The 18,509-nt window shown below is 40.9% G+C and overlaps 1 protein-coding gene across 4 annotated transcripts in view; it reads right to left on the bottom strand.

The window, feature by feature from the left end:
* The window catches only part of DSP (desmoplakin), a 53,261-nt gene that overhangs the window by 5,451 nt on the left and 29,301 nt on the right, over positions 1-18,509 (bottom strand). For 2 of the 4 annotated variants that reach the window (XM_054984989.1, XM_054984990.1), the window contains exons 14-24: positions 18,369-18,495; positions 15,646-15,865; positions 14,688-14,878; positions 12,266-12,432; positions 11,677-11,815; positions 10,931-11,124; positions 9,480-9,642; positions 8,604-8,687; positions 7,084-7,191; positions 5,211-5,309; positions 2,063-4,357 (exon numbers count right to left, since the gene is read on the bottom strand). In XM_054984989.1, coding sequence (XP_054840964.1) covers positions 2,063-4,357; positions 5,211-5,309; positions 7,084-7,191; positions 8,604-8,687; positions 9,480-9,642; positions 10,931-11,124; positions 11,677-11,815; positions 12,266-12,432; positions 14,688-14,878; positions 15,646-15,865; positions 18,369-18,495 — 3,787 coding nt within the window. The remainder of the gene's footprint in view (positions 1-2,062; positions 4,358-5,210; positions 5,310-7,083; positions 7,192-8,603; positions 8,688-9,479; positions 9,643-10,930; positions 11,125-11,676; positions 11,816-12,265; positions 12,433-14,687; positions 14,879-15,645; positions 15,866-18,368; positions 18,496-18,509) is intronic. The other 2 variants (XM_054984991.1, XM_054984993.1) reach the window with 2 other exon arrangements.

Here is an 18,509-nt window from a genome sequence, read left to right on the forward strand (position 1 = left end):
TGAAGAATAACTTCAATGGCCTGATTTTGCCCCATATGAAAATTTATGCTACAGGCATATGGCAATATTCCAGCCAGCAATTGTAATGGATTCCCCCCTCCTCTAGAGCATTCATCGACCGTCTAGTAGATCTTGTTCTAAGAGTGCAACCCTAAGCAGAGTTACACCTTACCAAGTTAACTGACTTCAATGGACTTAGGAAAATTTAACTCTGTTTAGGATAGCTCTGCAAATCTACATAGCATGTGAAACAGAAAATGAACTCCAAGCTGACCTGATCTGTATATAAATGCATATAAACAGATGGATATAAAACAAAAGGTCTGATTTTTGATAGTATCATTTCAAGAAGTATGAAATTTGTGAATGTCACTATCCTGATGATTCAATGTTAGACATCCAGCCATCAGGAAAAGGGTTTTCATCACTGCTCTATATAATTCATCGGAACAAATGAGAAATGGGAGACATGCGTATGATGTGCGTATGTGTGTGTATTTGATATGAGGGCAGAGAAAGTGATTAGGACAGTAAATAGATACACATTGAAGAAAATAAACATTTCTGGACCAATTCTAAGACTTCTTGCACCAGCAAAACCATGCCGTCCACCAAGTACTGCTAAGGTACACTCTCCATTCATTTAAATGGTTTGCAAAATGAATTAGTTGAACTGTAACAATATTTACTGGATTGTTCTCATTAGTTTTCCGGTTGCATGAGGTGAGACTGGTGTTGTGGCGAGAAAGGAGAAGGGCCATGATGACTCTGCCTGCTTGCTTTGCCTGCAGACAGTCCCAGTTTCATTCCCTGGCATCTCCAGCTGAAGGATCTCAGATGGCAGGTGTTGGAAAAGATCTTTCTCTGACTAAAAGCTTAAGAGAGATGCCAGTCAAATGACACAATGCAGAACTAGATGGATCAGACGGATTCATATGCTGATACAAAGCTTAGAATTGAAGAGCTGCCTTTAGAAAAGAAAAGGAAGGACAAAGCTAGGGGAAAAGATACAATCGTCTTACTTAAAGATTCCCAACACAAAGTGCACAAGTCAGTGGCCACAATCTAAGTAGAGTTAAGTGCAAATAAACTCACTGATTTCAACAGGACTTAGCCTCATTAACTGTGTTAGATTGCGGCTCATCTCTTTAACATAACAAAGGCATGATATTTATAGCAAATATATAACATTAATATAACTATGTATACATGTGCATATATATATATAATATATATATATAATATATATATGGAATATATAGGTATATATACATAAACATCAATAACAAGCATCACAAATATCTCTCTCCCCAAATAATTATGTATACATATTTGTATATACATGCTTTAGGGCCAGTGTATATACACATAATATACACACAAAATATCCTGTAAGAGAATAATGGTTTGGAAAAAGCAAAGGAGTTTCTTCAATATGTAACTTCATGAGTAACATATTGTATATCCCACCACAATAAGCCACTAGATAGGTCATTCTAAGTGTAAATCTCTCTTTGGGAAGGATGCCGTCAAAGCAGGTTTTGGAAACCTGGCCTGATCATCAAGACTAGCAAAAGCCAGTGGTACTGAGGACAGGAGCCAATCAAGCTGTTTTTGCATTTAAACTGCTCCTTTCTAAATAAAGACTGCTAATGTTTCACAGAAGAGCCTTTGGGTTGCTCTAAAATCTGTTAGTTCAAACAGTACCCAAAGAGTTTTTACACCCAATACAGCCAAAGCATGGCAGGTGTTCCTCCCTCTACCTTGTATCAGAATGTAAAACAGGAGAGGGATAATTGAGGGTTGGACACAAAGGATCCCTCATGTCCTCAGCTGCCTGGTTAACAAATTTTACAGCTCCTTTGCCCTAGGTTGTAGTACATGCAGACTGTAGGAAGGGCCCAAGTCTGGGCCTATAGGTTAAACAGTCAAACGGGGGAAAAGACTAAATTAAAATTCATGTCGATTAATGTAGCGTGCATTAATTTGATTGAGAATGCATGTGGTGTTAAATTATGGGGGTTGAGGGAGAGTAAAGTTGCGATCAAATATTTGTGAATACCTCCAAAGCCTGCTTTTGGAATTTTTCAATTTCCTGTCTCAAATTTTCCCTTTCTTTCTGTAAACCATTTATCAGACCCTGGAGTTCCAGGGTATGCTTGTTGCTTGTTTGTAGTTGACTCTTTAGTTCAATAATTGTGGCATTTTTTTCCTCATCCACTTCACTTCTGCCCCTTCTCAGATCATCGTACTCCAATCTTAAATTGCGCAATTCCTCCTCTAACATCAGGTGTTCTTTGGTCAGGTTCTCAGTAAGAGACTGAAGTCGTTCGATTTCTATCTTGCACTCATTGAGGCTTTTGCTCTTATCCTCAATCAACTTCTGCAAGTGCTCGTTACGTATGTGAGCCTGTTTCAGATTGTCTTGCTCTTGGACGAGTTGGCGACGCAAGGTTTCAATCTCTGAAGTGTACTTCCTTATCTCCTCCATGTACCTCTGCTTATCTCTCATGTGGCTATCAAGCACATCTCTTTGGTGCTTCAGATCATCTTCACTCCTTTTCTTTACAATAGAGACCTCCTCTATCTGTTGAGTGAGGTTTGTGATTTTAACAGATTGTTCCCTGTATGATCGCCTCAGTGATTCTAACTCCTCTTCTATTTTCTTCCGTTTGGAAACCTCTTCAGCTACAGCTCGAGACTGCCTACTAAGCTCCTCCTCCAGCTTACACTTTTGATGTTTCAGTTCTTTTATTGTACTCTGGAGCCTAGTATTTTCTTGATCTTTTCCTTTTTTCTCTTGTGAAATTCTGTCATATTCACTTCTGAGCCGACCCAACTCCTGCTCTTGAACTTTAAGTCTGCTGATGGTCTCTGTTGCGTTGATGTTGACTTTCTCCAGATCAAACTGGACTCTTTGCAATCGGATATTTTCTTCCTCCATGGATTTCCTCTGGTTTGTTTCTGCTTCTAGCATCTTTCTCAACTTTTCAATCTCTTTGTTTTTGTCCTTGATTGTTTTTCCTGCGTCGTCCAATGACTGATTGTACCGCACAGTCTCTTCTGAGTACTTCTGAACAGTCTGCTTTAACTCAATCTCAAGGTGCTGTTTCTTTTGGGAGATCTCTGAGCCAACAGCTTTTTGTTGCTGAATGCTTTCTTCTGCTTGTCTAAGATTCTCCGTAGTCTGACTTAACGTGTTCTTCAGTCTCCTAATTTCCTCACACAAGCTCCTATTTTCTCTCACAACATTATCAAGTTGTGCTCGGTAATTACTGCTTTCCTCTTCCTTTTGTATAGTCACCTGATTTATGGTAGTCTTTGTGATATTAATCTCAGTCTCATACTTGTTCTTTAAACTAATCATTTCCTCATCATAATTGTTCCTTACCTTAGCCAATTCATTCTCAAGTTCCCATCGGCCTTTAGCCTCTTCCTGCAGCTGAATCTTTAATCTTTCAAGCTCCTTGGTTTTGTCCTGGATGGTCAGAGCAGCATCTTCAAGCGCCTGCTTGTACCTTGCATTGTCCTCATTGCGAAGTTGAATGACTTGTTTCAGCTCCAGCTCCAGCTGTTGTTTATGCTGCACGACCTCCGTGCCACATGCCTTCTGCTGAAGAACATTTTCCTCTGCCCTCCTCCGTTGTTCCGTGGTTTCCAAAATGGCATCATTGAGCCTGACAATCTCATCCTTCAGGTCTCTGTTCTCTCTCTGCAATCTATCAATCTGGCTTCGGAGGCCCTTGGCATCTTCTTCTTTCTGAGATGCTATCTGGTGGATTGTAGTCTTCTTAATGTTAATCTCTGTTTCATACTTGTTCTTTATATTACTCATCTCCTCATTAAACTGGTTTCTTACCTTAGCCAGCTCATTCTCATATTCCCTCTTCCGTGTCCCCTCGTCCTGGAGAAGAACCCTTAACCTTTCTATCTCGTACTCTTTCTCCTTGACGACTTTCTCAGATTCTAGCTTTTGCCAACCAAGAGTTTCCTTCTCATTCTGCCTTGTCTTCTGCAGTTGATCGAAGTCGGACTTCTGCTGCTCGTATCTGTCTTCCAGCAGCTTCCTTTTCCTCTTCTCATCTTCAATCTCATAAGTCAGTCTTGTTATCCTGTCGTTAAGATCTTTGATTTGAGCATAGCATTTGTCCAAGTTTTGTTTGGCAGAACTGCCGTCCATCTCGACTTGTCTCTTCATTTCTTCCAAACTCATGAGTTTGGCTTTCAGCTGGGAATAATCCACCTGGTATTTCTGTAGGTTTTGTTCCAGGAATTTGTGCTTATTGCTGTTGTCAGAATTGGCATCTCTGGCCAGTCTGAGCTCTTCTTCCAATAGTTCTATTTTGGTAGTTTTCATCTGTATAGAATAAAAAATGGAGAGGTAATATTACTTGTGATGACATTTTGACCACTGCATAAAATACAATGTGCCATTGAAGGCACCAAGCAAAAGAGAAATGAAGAAAATGCCTTTTCATGATTTGTTACAAAACCATTGGCCTCTCTTGCTTAGTCATAATGGACCAGATCTTCATGTTCAAGCAGACAATCTAATGACTTTTACGTCTGGGCACAATATCCCTATACAACTTGGATAATTAAGAATATATGGGAAAATGTATTACACTGAAATACAAAGAGCAAAAAGCAACTCAACCTCTAAAACCAACTATGCACACCAATGAGCTTTCCTATAAGTAAAAAGAATAGATGCATTTTTATGACCCATTTCACAGAGGGATGAGAATGCATTTTAATTGCATGGATGCATTTTGTAGTCCAAGGGTCCCATGGAGCCACGGCACCCGCTATCCCCTTTCCTGGAGCCCATCAAGCATTTTTAGAAAGTGGACAAGGCCAGGTGAGGCTTTCGTTCAGCAGGGCTTTTGATTGGCTATGCAGATTATTAAAAAATTGCTTCAGCAGCAGTTGCCATCATAGCACAAGAATCTTCACTTTGTGACAGAAGCTGCAGGTATGCAAGAAAATATTTAAAAAATATATGTTAATTGTAAAAGGCATCCTCTTAAACAGCCTGAAATGCTGACAAGTTATTATTGGAGTTATTATTAGAGTTAACCTCACTCCCTGACATTTTGTGGTTGGCTCCACCTCCTGTGGCAGCCATTTTGTGGTTCTTCCCACCACCCTGGGTCAGAAATCTAAAGGTGCCTGCAGACTCAAAAAGGCTGGGGACTCCTGTAGATTACCTTTAAATCCTCCATGCTCTTCAACATTTCGCTCAGGAACTTGTAATAGTCTCCTGATCTTGTCAGAAGTTCAATGTACCGAGACTGAATCTCTGCAGCCTGGGGGAAAGAGAAAAAAAAAGACAGCCATTGTAAGCCCAAATATCATTTTTAGCTTGCATCAATAGGTCTTTTAAGCATTTTAAAAGAAACTGGAAGCCTCATCTAGACTGTTGATCGAGATATAAGTGTCAGTAATTTGAAATGGATTTAATAGAGTCAGTATGATTGTAATGGGACCACGAGACCCAAGTTTAAATTCCACACCGCCATGCTGCTTGCTTAGTGATGTGGAGCCATTTGCTCTCTCACAGCCTATTCTACCTTGCAGGCTTATTATGAGGATAGAAAGAGGTTGGGGAAATCTTGTACCCTGCTCTGAGCTCCTTGGAAGAGGAGTGAGGCAAAATTCTAACAAATAAAATAAGAGCTGTTCCCCATTTTTAGAACTAGTGGTGAGAGTAAAATCAAAAAGAGTCCAGTAGCACCTTTAAGACTAACCAATTTTATTATAGCATAAGCTTTCGAGAATCAAGTTCTCTTCATCAGCCTGATCAAAACTGATCAAAACTTCATCAGGCATCTGATGAAGAGAACTTGATTCTCGAAAGCTTATGCTATAATAAAATTGGTTAGTCTTAAAGGTGCTATTGGACTCTTTTTGATTTTGCTACTACAGACTAACACGGCTAACTCCTCAGGAGTGGTGAGAGTGTCAGGCTGGGATTTGGAAGAACCTGGAATTCAATTCCCATTCTGCCATGGAAGCTTACTGGGTGACCTTGGCCCAGTCACTTGTTGCAGGCATAGGATGGAAGAGAATAATGTTGGAAGCCGTTTTGAGCACCCATCGGAGAGAAAAGGAAGGAATAAATACAGTTTTTAAAAATAACCTATGATATAGTACAGCCCTACCTAGATGGTACCTCTGCATGCAGGACATTCCATATTTGAATTTTTCCATGCATAAAAAATTCTCCATACAGAAAAACAGCATGTCAAAAAGGACTCTGGGCTAAAGCCTGCTAACTTCTGGTAGGTATGCTTCTGGCACGCCTCAACATTTGGTTATGTCATTTCCCAACCTACACACTGAAACAGTGACGTCTCAAGATAACTGTGCTATGCACTTTCCCTGCACTTGGTTTAAGGAACTGTCCTACAAGGGGGTCAGATTTTTCCCTTCTTTTCCACAGCTGCTCACAGGCCTCTTCAGCCTGACCATTTAAGAAGTTTTTACCAAGGAAGATCAAGATAGGTAGCCGTGTTACTCTGTGGAAGTAGAAAACAGCAAGAGTCCAGTAGCATCACTTATAAGACTAACATGTGAAAGAGAAGCCAGAGTTAGTGATATGTGGATTTGAAAATTAGAATTTTTATGGTAGGCAATAAATACTATGCTGAAATATGGAGAAGTAATGAGGATATCTTCTCATTAAAGTTAGTAGAGATAAGGATAATACGAAAGAAATATTGACTAAGTAACAAGTTTAACGAAGTTCTATAAAGTGTACCAACTGGTATGTCTTCCTCCCCATTTCCCTCCCTTCTCTCTCTCTCTTTTTAAATCTGCTTTCCATGTCAATTTTTGTTTGTTGTAATAAAATAAAAATAATGAAAAGACTAACAAATTTGTGGTAGGGTATGAACTTTCAGGAGTCACAGCTCATTTCTTCAGATACTTCTTCAGTATCTGAAGAAGTGAACTGTGACTCACGGAGGCTCATACCCTGCCACAAATTATGTTAGTCTTATAGGTGCTACTGGATTCTTGCTCTTTTCTACTGTTACCAAAAAAGAAGTTGCAAGTACAATGACAGGGAAGGCAACGTACCTCTTGCAGAATTAACCCAGAAGGAGATTGGACCAAGGTCCTCTTAATAGGAATGTTCAGTAAAGTCTCCAGCCCTGAGCAATAGGATGCAGCCTGGAGTTCATAATCCTGTAGAATGAAAAGAAGAAAGCATTATTTTTAATAAACTGCTATCATCGTTCTAATAACCTCATTTTCAGAACCAAAGGCAGGCAATATCCTCCCTTTAAAAGCCAGTTGTCAGGTCTCTTGCCCACAGTCCCTCCATCTTTGAACACTTTGCAATCATCCCGTGTGTGTGTGTGTGTGTAACTTGTCACATAAGCTCCTATCCGACTCCTGGGAAGGCAGCACTCTTATCTTGGATGGCTCACCACAGTGGCCTTGGGACGGTTCCTTCCTATTCTCCCACTGACTATGCCCAGTTGGGCACTGAGGGCGGGGGGCTTACAGGGAGGGACTGGAACTTTGTAGCAAGCATTCCATACGTCATTCTCAACAAGAGTTCTATGTACAGCCAGACGCTTTTAATTGCTTCTGGGTAACCTATGGACATATATACGCTTTAGTTATGATTTCTCAATTTAAAAAACCTTGACTCAAGAGAGCTTGGATTTCTTGCTGCAAGGGGGGAGTCAGCTTCAACGTATCCTGTTTTCCATAGACTGACACCAGTAAAATGGAGGAGAAAGCTGGTAAAAGAACGTGTCTCAAGCTCAGTGCCCCACAGAAAAAGGGCAAAATTTGCCATGGCCAGAGACACAAGTCTTTTGGAAAAAGGCAAAGGGATCTTGGTCCTTGGCTCTTAATCATTGCGGCTCATTGCCTGTGGCCCTGAATGAGGTGCCCCAGTGGATCTAGGGCCAGTGCAAGATGTACCTGAGAGCCAGTTTGCTGTAGTGGTTAAGAGCAGCAGGACTCTAATCTGGAGAACTGGGTTTGATTCATTCCCCACTCCTGCTTGAAGCCAGCTGGGTGACTTTGGGTCAGTCACAGCTCTCTCAGCCCCACCCACCTCACAGGTTGATTGTCATGGGGATAATAATAACATACTTTGTAAACCACTCTGAGTGGGCATTAAGTTGTCCTGAAGAGTGGTATATACATAAAATGTTGTTGTTGTTGTTGTTGTTGTTACCTGATTGTACTCCTTAATATTTTAAATTATGTTTGTTTAACTGTATTTTTGTAAGCTGCTTTGCATTCTCACTGAGGAAACTGTTGTAAAAATACCTAAGTAAAGTGATAAGCCCCTCCAAACACTTGCTCTGTGATCAGCATTTATGCTTTCAAAATGCACTCTGTTAATTTTGAGCCAGCCAGATTGCCGTATATAGATTTTCAGAAATACAATAGACATCAATGAGGAGTCCATGTTATTGGCTTGGGTTTGCAAGTTAACTAAACTTAGTCTGTTGAGAAACTGAAGTGTGGAGAGCAGGTTTAGTCTAAAACAAAGCAAATCTCGCTGGATGAGCGAGAAGTAAATATAGATGAGCGCTGGATGAGCGAGAAGTAAAAATAAATTCAAATAATTGTACCTTGATTGCTGCTGAGCACAGCTCTGCATTCTTGATCACCTCTTCCACTTTGTCTCGCTTGCCCGTTATTTCACCATGTAGGCTCTGCCAATAAAAGAAAATTGGTATGAATTCTATCAGATTTCCAAGTTGTGATGTTGACTTGTTCAGGAAAATGGCAAGCATCTGTCAGATTGTTCCACCACTGACAACAGCATTTCATGACAGGGCCTGAATACAAGATCTATTCAAAGCATGCTCAAAATCAGAGGCATAATATGATTTGAGGTGTGCCCTCTTGATCACCATAAACCAGGGATCAGAACTTGCCAGGATATCTAAAACCAAGCAAACTGTTGTTTCCGTGCTATGGTTTCTCTACAAATCAGAACTGGAAACTCTTAACATGAAGTCTAGTTTGGAGGGAAAGCATGGTTTGAAAAAATCATCATTGACCTGATTTGGACAGCACACAAATTATAGTATCTGTAAATCAGGAACAGGAAACTGGAGTATGAAAGGGAAGAAAGAACATCAAGTCCAAGGCCTAATCCTAATGGTCAAGCCATGGTTTGGTTATTACATCAGAAATTCACCCATTATATTGATGCTGCTTAGAGCATAAATAAAGTGCAGGCTTAGCCAAGCTTTGAACAAAGTATACCACAGTGCAATCCTAAGCAGAGTTACACCCTTCTAAGTTGACTGACCTCAATGAAGGATGTAAGTCTGTCAGTCTCCTAGCTTGTGTTCTTAACTGGAAGTGCCCCTACAGGGAGCCCAAGTCCTGATTTTCCAATGCTTTTAAGTTGACTTCAAATTCAGTCATCTGAAGTGATTTCAAGTTGATCAGTTCTCTCTGAAAAACACTTCTGATTATTCAGAGCAAAACAGTACCTTTTGCTCCTGCAAGTATCGCATGACTGTGCTGACATCGCTGAGCTTCATGGTTTCAATAGTGTCTTGTCGGCGCCTGGCATCACAGATCCATTTATTGAGAACTTGGTAAAGATCGCGATAGGTTCTCAGCTGTTTCACCTGTTTTTCTAAATCCCAAGTTCTGCAGAGCAGGCAAAAAAAAAAGTAGAAGCACATGATATTACCAAGTCAGACTACTGGTTTATTTAGCCCAGTGCTCCTCACCAGTTATTGCTGCCCACCCAGGCAGACCAAGTCAGTTTTATTCTGCCCTCCTTCTAACTGATTCCTGCAAAGAAATTACTGCTAAGGTCGCAAGGTTCTGTGCTTTGGCTAGTGTAATCAGACAGAACACTATTACTTCCTCTAGAAATTTTAATTAAGGTTTTAATGATTTTACCCATTTTAGCACACTGATGTACTTAATTCTTAGACATGTGTAAATTTAAAATTAATGCACTCTTACAGTTAATTTTATTCTGTTATCCTTTTAGCTGATTGCTGTAATGAAATCACTGCTGAGGTAGCAAGATTCTGCACCCTGACTAGTTTAATTAGATAGACTATCACAACACCTTTAAGAAATTTTAATCAATATTTAACAATTTTATTTATTTAAATATATTGTTCAGTTTCCTAGATATGCTTAGATATGTAATCAATGTATTTGTTATACATTATTGTATATGCTGATTCAAATTCTGATCCTAGATCATAATAATAAACCTGAACTAGCCCAGTGCTCTCTACAGTGACTGGCATAGAAATAAGTCTTTCCCTTCCCTGCTATCTGATATCCCAGGAACTGAGTTTAGGTCCTACACTTAAAGGACATGCACTACCACGGAGTTTTCCTCTAAATAAATCAACATTTCCCCTTCAACCAGATGTCAACTCTCTACTCAGCATATAAGTTCCACACCATGCAACAGTTGCTCTAAAGCAGCAAAGTATTTTCACAAATGCGTGGTCTTTGCAATAACTGTGTCAACTTTGTTCTCTATGAAAAATTTACAGTAAGTACTGAAAGACATGACATTAAAAATGCAGTTTAGGATCACATCAAAAATTCAGAACTTACCTTGGCAACCATTCTGATGGAACCCAGCGGTACCAAATTTGTATTAGAAATTTACAGTGCTGTCCTTGGCAGAGTTACACTCTTCTAAGTTCACTGAATGGGCTTAGAAGAGTGTAACTATTTAGGAGCACTCTGTTCAATTCCAAACTTTTAATTTAAAAAAGGTCTCTTTCCTAGAAATCCTCATCTTATTTGCGAGTCTGGCAAAAAAGGTCTGGACTGAAGCCAAGTTCTATGCAATCAGGCAACTAAAAGCTCTCTGGTTTCATAATAAAAAGAATATCAAATAAAGAAACACCATTGATGGTGGGGGAAGACTGAGGACAACCTCTAAAAAACACAAACTAACCTATCGTCGATTTGTTTCTCCACTCTTTGCCAACGATCGGTCAGCTGGCCAACTTTTTCACTGTACTTTCCAAGATCCAGGTCATAGAGTGTATACGCTTGGGAAGACTGAGAGTGAACCTGCAGCACTTTCTGTAGGTCTGCTTCCATGGAGCTAAGCAGTGATTTCTTCATGGCAAGGTCTGCTTTCATTTTCTGGAAAAAAACAAAAGCAACAAAGATTAAACTGGCTTCCATAACCTGAGAATTAGCATGCAGTAACAACATACTGATGACTAGTTATGAGAGGGTGGTCTATATTGTACATAATCAAGCTTATTTATACGGTACATTTGTGTGTATAATGCCATCAAGATGCAGCTGACTTATGGTACCCTGCAGAGTTTTCAAGGCAAGAGATGAACAGAGGTGGTTTGACATTGTCTGCCTCTGCGTAACATCAGGCCAGCCTGGACAATCCAGGTCAGGGCATACAATACATTTAGAAAAAATACAGACAGGATTTTACCCCCCTAGGAAACTAAATTTACTCCTTAATTTTTGTAATTTACATTATAAATCAAAACTTGAACAGAAACATTATGATCTTCTTGAATATCTTGTATACTTTAAAGTCATATGTATAAATTACTGACAAAGAACAATTTAAACAGACAGTAAAAGAGAGCGTAAATGTTAAGTGTGTGACAAATTCATAGCTTAATTCCTGAAAATTGTTTTTTAAAATTCACTCTCTCTCTCACTCACTTTTAGGCTGGCCCGGTATGCTTCCACTTTATCAGGATCCAAAGAAAGGGTGTCTTCTTCCGTGAGTCTGACTTCAAACACTCGGATCACGTCTTCTGTCTGGAGAATGTTCTGCAGCAATGATCTCAGTGCCCTCAAGCTGAAGTTAACAGTGCAGTTTTGAATATTATGATTTTATAATCCATCATAGTTTCATCAGCTAAACATATCATTAAAAGTATCACATATACACAATCCAAGCACAGAGACAGACAGACAGACAGACAGACAGACAGACAGACAGACAGACAGACAGACAGACAGACAGACAGACAGTATGAGTGAGTGAGTGAGTGAGTGAGTGAGTGAGTGAGTGAGTGAGTGAGTGTGCACGCACGCACTTTTCCCAGAGACCCCAAGCAGAGGGAAGGCAATGTAAATAAATTATTTTTTCCAAGGCTCGTGAGACTGCATTATGGGTCAGGATCATGTGTGAGCAGGGGCCCGTGCTCCAAGCTCAAGCCTGATCCAGAATGAAGATGCTTGAGCCTTGAGAACATCCACGAACATCTGATAAAGGTGCCACAGAACAGTTTGTCTCTTTCTTTACCTGTCCAAATAACCAGCTGAGACTCCATTAATATTTTCTAGTTTCTGAAACAAAGCGCTGATTTCTGATTGCAAATAGATATACTTTTCAGTGCCTCTAAAGTTGGGAAGGGCATCGTTTTGCCGGTTGAGAGCATCAGCTAGGGCCTGGGACTCATTCTGTACACACTAAGAAAAGAAAGACAGGTGTTCAATTACGGTGATGCGTTATAATCAGATGAATAATCTGCACCTGATATTTCCTTTCAAGGATTCCAAAGCAAAACACAACATAATTAAAATGTCCAAACACTGTCAATCTTCTTCGGGGGGGGGGGGACAGTTAAAATGTAAACATGGATCATAAAAACAATTACAATTCCTACTAAAGTTAAAACCAGGTAACAGCAATGTAGATGTGAACAGGTTTCTTAAAATTACAGAAAACAAGGTTTTCACCCATCAACAAAACGCTTGCAAAGATAGAGCTAGTGCAACTTCACGATACAGGGACTGCTACAGAGAAGCCCTGCTTCATATACGAAGGCACAAATCTAGCAATGGATTCAACCCATTATGGTCCTGCCTGCTAACACCTATATAGGACTGGATGATAGCAAAGCTTCATAGGACTGTATTTGCCTATATCTGGATCCAAAGATAAGCACAATTACATTCTTGCAGTGGGAAGGATTTGCATGGAAAACCATACAGTATCCTTGCTGCTACTTTCTTCTAAAAAACAGCCTTAACAAATATTTCTCAAAGAGAAAAAGAGAGACCTTGCCCCTCTGAACCATGCCATTTGTCCTTAAGCCGCTGAGCAAAAGTACAACTGCTGGCTGGCTGTTTTAATAGTTGCTGTGATGCCTATAAAGCAACTCGATGCCATGACCACTGCACAACCAATGGTGCAGCTGTGCCACCATTGGTAACTCTCATGTGATCTAATTCATGTTCTGTACCACTAGTGATACTTAAGTTGGCCAGCTGGAGCTGTGGGCCCCACATCTGCTGTAGCATAGTGGTTGGGCTGCAATCCCTCCAAATGGCCTTCGGTAAGCCACTCCTCTCAGCTCCAGCTCCCCAGCTGCACTGTGGGAGTAATAACAACATTGACTTTGTTCACTGCTCTAAGTGGGCTCAACTCTGTCCAGAAGGACAGTATATAATCACACTATTATTAATATTATTTTTCTTAGCATGTGGAGGGAGTAATGCAACAGAGTCCTATTCCATCCATTATCCATGGAACAACTAACAGCTCAGTCCTACCAACAAGGCACACTTGGGCAGAGACATTCTTTCCTCCATTTATCTCATCAAGGCTGTTCAGCCAAGAGAGCAGAAATAATTTGAGAATTGGGAGGGGGGAGAAATGAGCACTGCCATGATACGTCTGAAAGACTCCTAGAAGCTGAGCATTCTAGCGAATAACACTGGAGCACCCAAAAATCTGTAACTGGCCAAGGACCCCAAGTTTGTGGGAGGGGCTTCAGCTGCGTGTGCTTTGGAACCCTACATGCATCTTTGATTCTGGTTGGTGAGGCCTCGTGCTGTGGCCCATGGATCTGCGTGGGACACCTGCTGTAACTCTTACCAAGAAGCTATAGGCTACTGGCCTGGAAAGCCCTGCGGCTACTCGAGTAACTGTATGTTTATAGTGGAATTCCAGCTCAGGTGCAGGTACCATTTGTATTAGCTAGACCAGACAGCTTTGTTATTTTTATTGCTTTAGATCTGCTGAGACTTGTACTGGTTTTATTTTAATCTAATTGTTTCATTAAATATTCAATAAAGCTTATAGATTTTTCTTACATAAGTCTGTTACTTTTGTGTAAGACCACCTTGGAACCTGGTAGAGGTTGTCTGGCGGCTTTGCCAAGGTTTCTAAAGGAGAAAAGGGATTCTTCTGGCTTCCAGGTGCAGGGAGTCAGGGGAGCGACGACAAATCCCTTTGCCCCTCTCAGAGCCTAGGCCCTGCTAGAGAGGCAAGGGAACGTCACAGAAGGCACTGAGAAGGATTTGGACTTTCACAGTTGATCTAGGCTAATGATCCACAACACGGTTCCATGGGCAGCATGGTGCCTAATGGTTTATTTCCTGGTGCTCACTTATTTCTGCCCCCAAACACCTCTTCCCAAAAGCAAACAACCAGTCTTGGCTTTCTTCACCTCAGTGGAGAAGGAGGGATCACCTTTGAGTCTACAGTTAGCACCTATTTGGCAACAGGTGCCCCCAACATAGGAAGATGCTTGGCTTGGGACTTCCCAACCTTTAAAAACTGCCCACCACAGCACCCATTTTGTGACTGGCCCTGCATTCTATGGCAATCATTTTGTGATGGTGGCCACAACTTTCTCAAAATTGCATGGGATCATCAATGGTGGGGGTCCCCTCTTTTAGAGAGCATACTATGCCTGTTCACTGCAAAATCAATATACCTCTAATTCATTGATCCTGATTGACAAGTTGTGAGATGCCCCTTGATCCAACTGAAGGGGTGTTCTCTGCAGCATCCGGAGCTCACAGTTTTCTATCTGCCGCCGAAGCTTCTGAAGCTCCATGAGCAACCAGGCCTCTTGTTTCTCCTGACCTTGATTGACACTTCCCACTGTAGTGACTTCAGTGACAACTGAAAAAAAAAATTAGAAGATAACCAATGGATCAGTTTACAGGTTTATACAGTTCATCCCCACGAACAGGGGAGAAATACAACATCATGGTCAACAATGCACTTTTGGCATCAAACAAGGAAAAACTGGCACATTTGTTGAATGCGGTATAAGAAATCGGCCTTCATCTTGCCTTCCCTCCCACCTGGCAAAGAAAATACACTGGAAAGGGTTGGGCCATCCTTTGTCGGGCTTCCTGTTATGAAAAGGTGGCTGCTGTAGGCATCCCATACCTGTGAAATTCTATAAAAAGCAAGCACCAAGTACTTCACATTGCTGTGCTTCCTAAATTTTACTGAATTCTACCAAATAAATTCAGTAAGCTTAAATTTGGTATTACTGAATTCATTCGGTAATACAGATTTAAATTCAGTAATACTGAATTTTACCGAATCAGGTAAAATTAGGTAATTTTGACTGAATACTGAACCCGAATTGCACATCCCTACTTCTTTATTTCTTTTTGCTTTGTACAGGCAGGCCTGCTCAATCTGTGATCAATCTCTGATGGCAGCCCACCAGGCATATATTCTGATAAATGGTGGATAACAACTCAACCCTCTGTGTTCTTGCAGTCCCAAATAAGGAGTACAAACAGGAGACTTAACACAAACACACACACACACACCCTGGTGGGAGCTGGGCTTTGTGGTCAAACATTATGCATGCCTGCAACATGAAGCATGAAAACAGCTGGATTTACCAGCATCCCTACAGAAAAACCAACCTTGCTGAGTTGGTGTTGGTGGATGTGGATGAGGATAGGTTGGCAACTGGATAACCAGTGTTTGGTAGTGCTTCTGGGCACTGCTGAACTGGGTCTGGATGTTTCTCTTGTCATCCTCCCCAAACATCTCAGAGCCTTGGCTATGCCTGAGGAATTCTTGATAATGGAGCTCCAGGTCACTTATCACCCTCTGATAATCTTCTCTACGCATCGTCTTCAGCTGAAACAAACAGAGAGAAAGAATTTAAGGAAAGGCAACCAAAATGAGTTGACAACCAATTAAGCTGTCATCAGCCACACAAACCCCCAAAGCAAGAACAAAATCTACGTTACACATTTCATTAGGACCAACTGAATTGACAAAAAAACACCACGCAGGCTTCAGAATTCACTAGCCTATTGAAGACTTCTGGTGAGCTCAAAGGTTTGCATGATGTTTTGTGTCAATTTGGTTGGTCCGAATGAAAGGTATTACATGGATTTTGTTCTTGGTTTTGAACCATCAATTAGCTAGGGAGTATAATCCTTCAAATGAGGAATATAATGCTGAAGGCAGTAAATCTAGACAGCAGATTTGAGGGTTTTGGTAAGACTTAGAAGTGACAAATGGGTTAACCGTGGCAGTTTATGTCAGAATGAAATATCTAAGGTTACAACCTATGGAATGTGCAGATAAGAGCGATAAGGAGAGGATAAGGAGTCTCGCCTGAGAAATCGTGTTATCAGTACAAAAAGCACTTGAGAGAAGGCAGACAGCCTCTGTACAGTCTGGAATGTATACACCCAAGTCTTGTTATATGTGTGTTTTGCGATGCAGACAGCAAAAGCACCCATTCACAAGGGCCATGATTATGTAGTTCACCGGACATCTACCCTGTGTGCCTTTGTTATCCTCACCAAGTGTCAAATCACTCAATGAAACAGTGGTGCTGTTTTTGTTCAAAGAAAAGCAATTCTGATGCAGGGTCTCATTTTTAGTAAAGAAGTGATGGGAGTAGAAAGCGGATGTAAATTGTTCTGAGTGGGTGTTAAGTCATCCTGAAGGGTGGTATATAAATCGAATGTTGTTGTTGCTGTTGTTATGCTTAATTCTTTCCCCATCACTGTCTGATAGCCTCATTGCTCAGACACAATTACCCAGAAGATTTATGGAACATAACTAAGCGCCAGCTACAAAGGAACCAGGCATTGCCTGTTCTCCTACTGCCACCTTTAGCATATATGACATATGCATAGCCTGATCCTACACATGTTTACTCTGAAGAAAGCCCCACTGAATTCAATAGGACTTACTTCCTGGTAATCCAGAATACACAACACTTTTCCACGAACATAGCAAACTGAGGTGTGATCACTGGCAGCATGCAATTAAAATGGATATTCTTCAAAGTGGATTTTAGCTATGCGTTACATCTTTTCCATCGATGCGTTACATCTTTTACATCGTTTCTTTTCCTCTCATCTTTCCTATATTGTGTACGCCCTATAGAGTATATTGCTGGTGGAAAGTGCAGTCAAATCATAGCTGACTTACAGCGACCCCTACTGGAGTTTTCAAGGCAAGAGACTAACAGAAGCGGTTTGCCATTGCCTGCCTCTGCATTGTGATGCTGGTCTTCTTTGGAGGTCTCCCATTCAATTACTAATCAAGGCTGACCTTGCTTAGCTTCCAAGATCTGCCAAGATTGGGCTTGCCTGGTCTATCCAGATCAGGGCCAAGCGTATATTACAGTGTTGTAAACTAACCTAATTGATCTGGTTCTCCCAGAAAACTAATACTGCTCCTGATACTGAAAGACATTTCAGTATGTCTTTAAACAGCCTGTGAGATTTTCCAGATCATAGTAATCTGACAAACTTGCATTTAAAATTGCATAGTCTCTTAGGAACATCTACGAAACATCTCTTAATATGAATTAATTACTAAATTAACAGTGCAATTCTACACAGAGTTATAGCAGTCTAACCTCTTGATTTCAGAGGGCTTAGACTGGAGTGAATCTATAGGTCTGAACTGCAACTCTCTTTAACTGCCCTTTTGTGATGATGGTAATTCCAGATGGGTAGCTGTGATAGCCCAAAGCAGCAAAATGGAACAGGAGCCCAGTGGCAATTTATTCCAGCATAAATTTTTTCCGAGTCAGAACTAGCTTCATCAGAAGAATGGAGTGTGATAACTTCAAGTATAAATCATAGTTGCTATGGACAGACATTCCATGCATTTGATGAACTGAGCTCTGACTCACGAGGTAGACTGCATTTTGATAGTCTTTAAGGTGCCACCAGACTCCTCTGTTTTATTCTTCTGTGATGATGACCCAGTGATTAAGTGACAGCTTTCCTCAAATTTTCACTGCATGCCTATGAAGGAACAGAATATTCTAATTGGTATTGGTGTTTATGATGTACAGGACCAGGGATGGATTTATAACAGAGTACAAGGGTGTGATTTTTTTTTTTAAATGTGGTTACAGGGCAGAACCAAATGAGTGATTAGCGAACCTGAATGGCACAGGGCTGCTAGGTTCTGTTCTGGACAGGCTTCCTATTCCCCTTTCAGAACTCAGGTGTGACTTCTCATCAGTAGCAATTACAAGAAGCCATCAAAGGCTCAAAAGCTTGCCCAGAAAGGAAGTTGACAACTGCAGGTTTGCAGACTGATGCAGCTGTAGAAAACCACAAACTCCTTGTGCTCTAACTACAAGAGTCAGGGCCATGCTCACCTTAGCAATAGTCAAGGCCTTGATTTTCTCAATGTCAATCAAGCAGTAATGCCAGGAGACCAGGCTTTTCATGTTGATGTAGAGCTGATTCCAGAGAGCCATAATGGCATCGTAGTACTGCTCAATCCTAAGCCGCGATGA

Source organism: Eublepharis macularius, chromosome 7, assembly GCF_028583425.1.
Source record: "Eublepharis macularius isolate TG4126 chromosome 7, MPM_Emac_v1.0, whole genome shotgun sequence".
In the NCBI taxonomy this organism is placed as follows: Eukaryota; Metazoa; Chordata; class Lepidosauria; order Squamata; family Eublepharidae; genus Eublepharis; species Eublepharis macularius.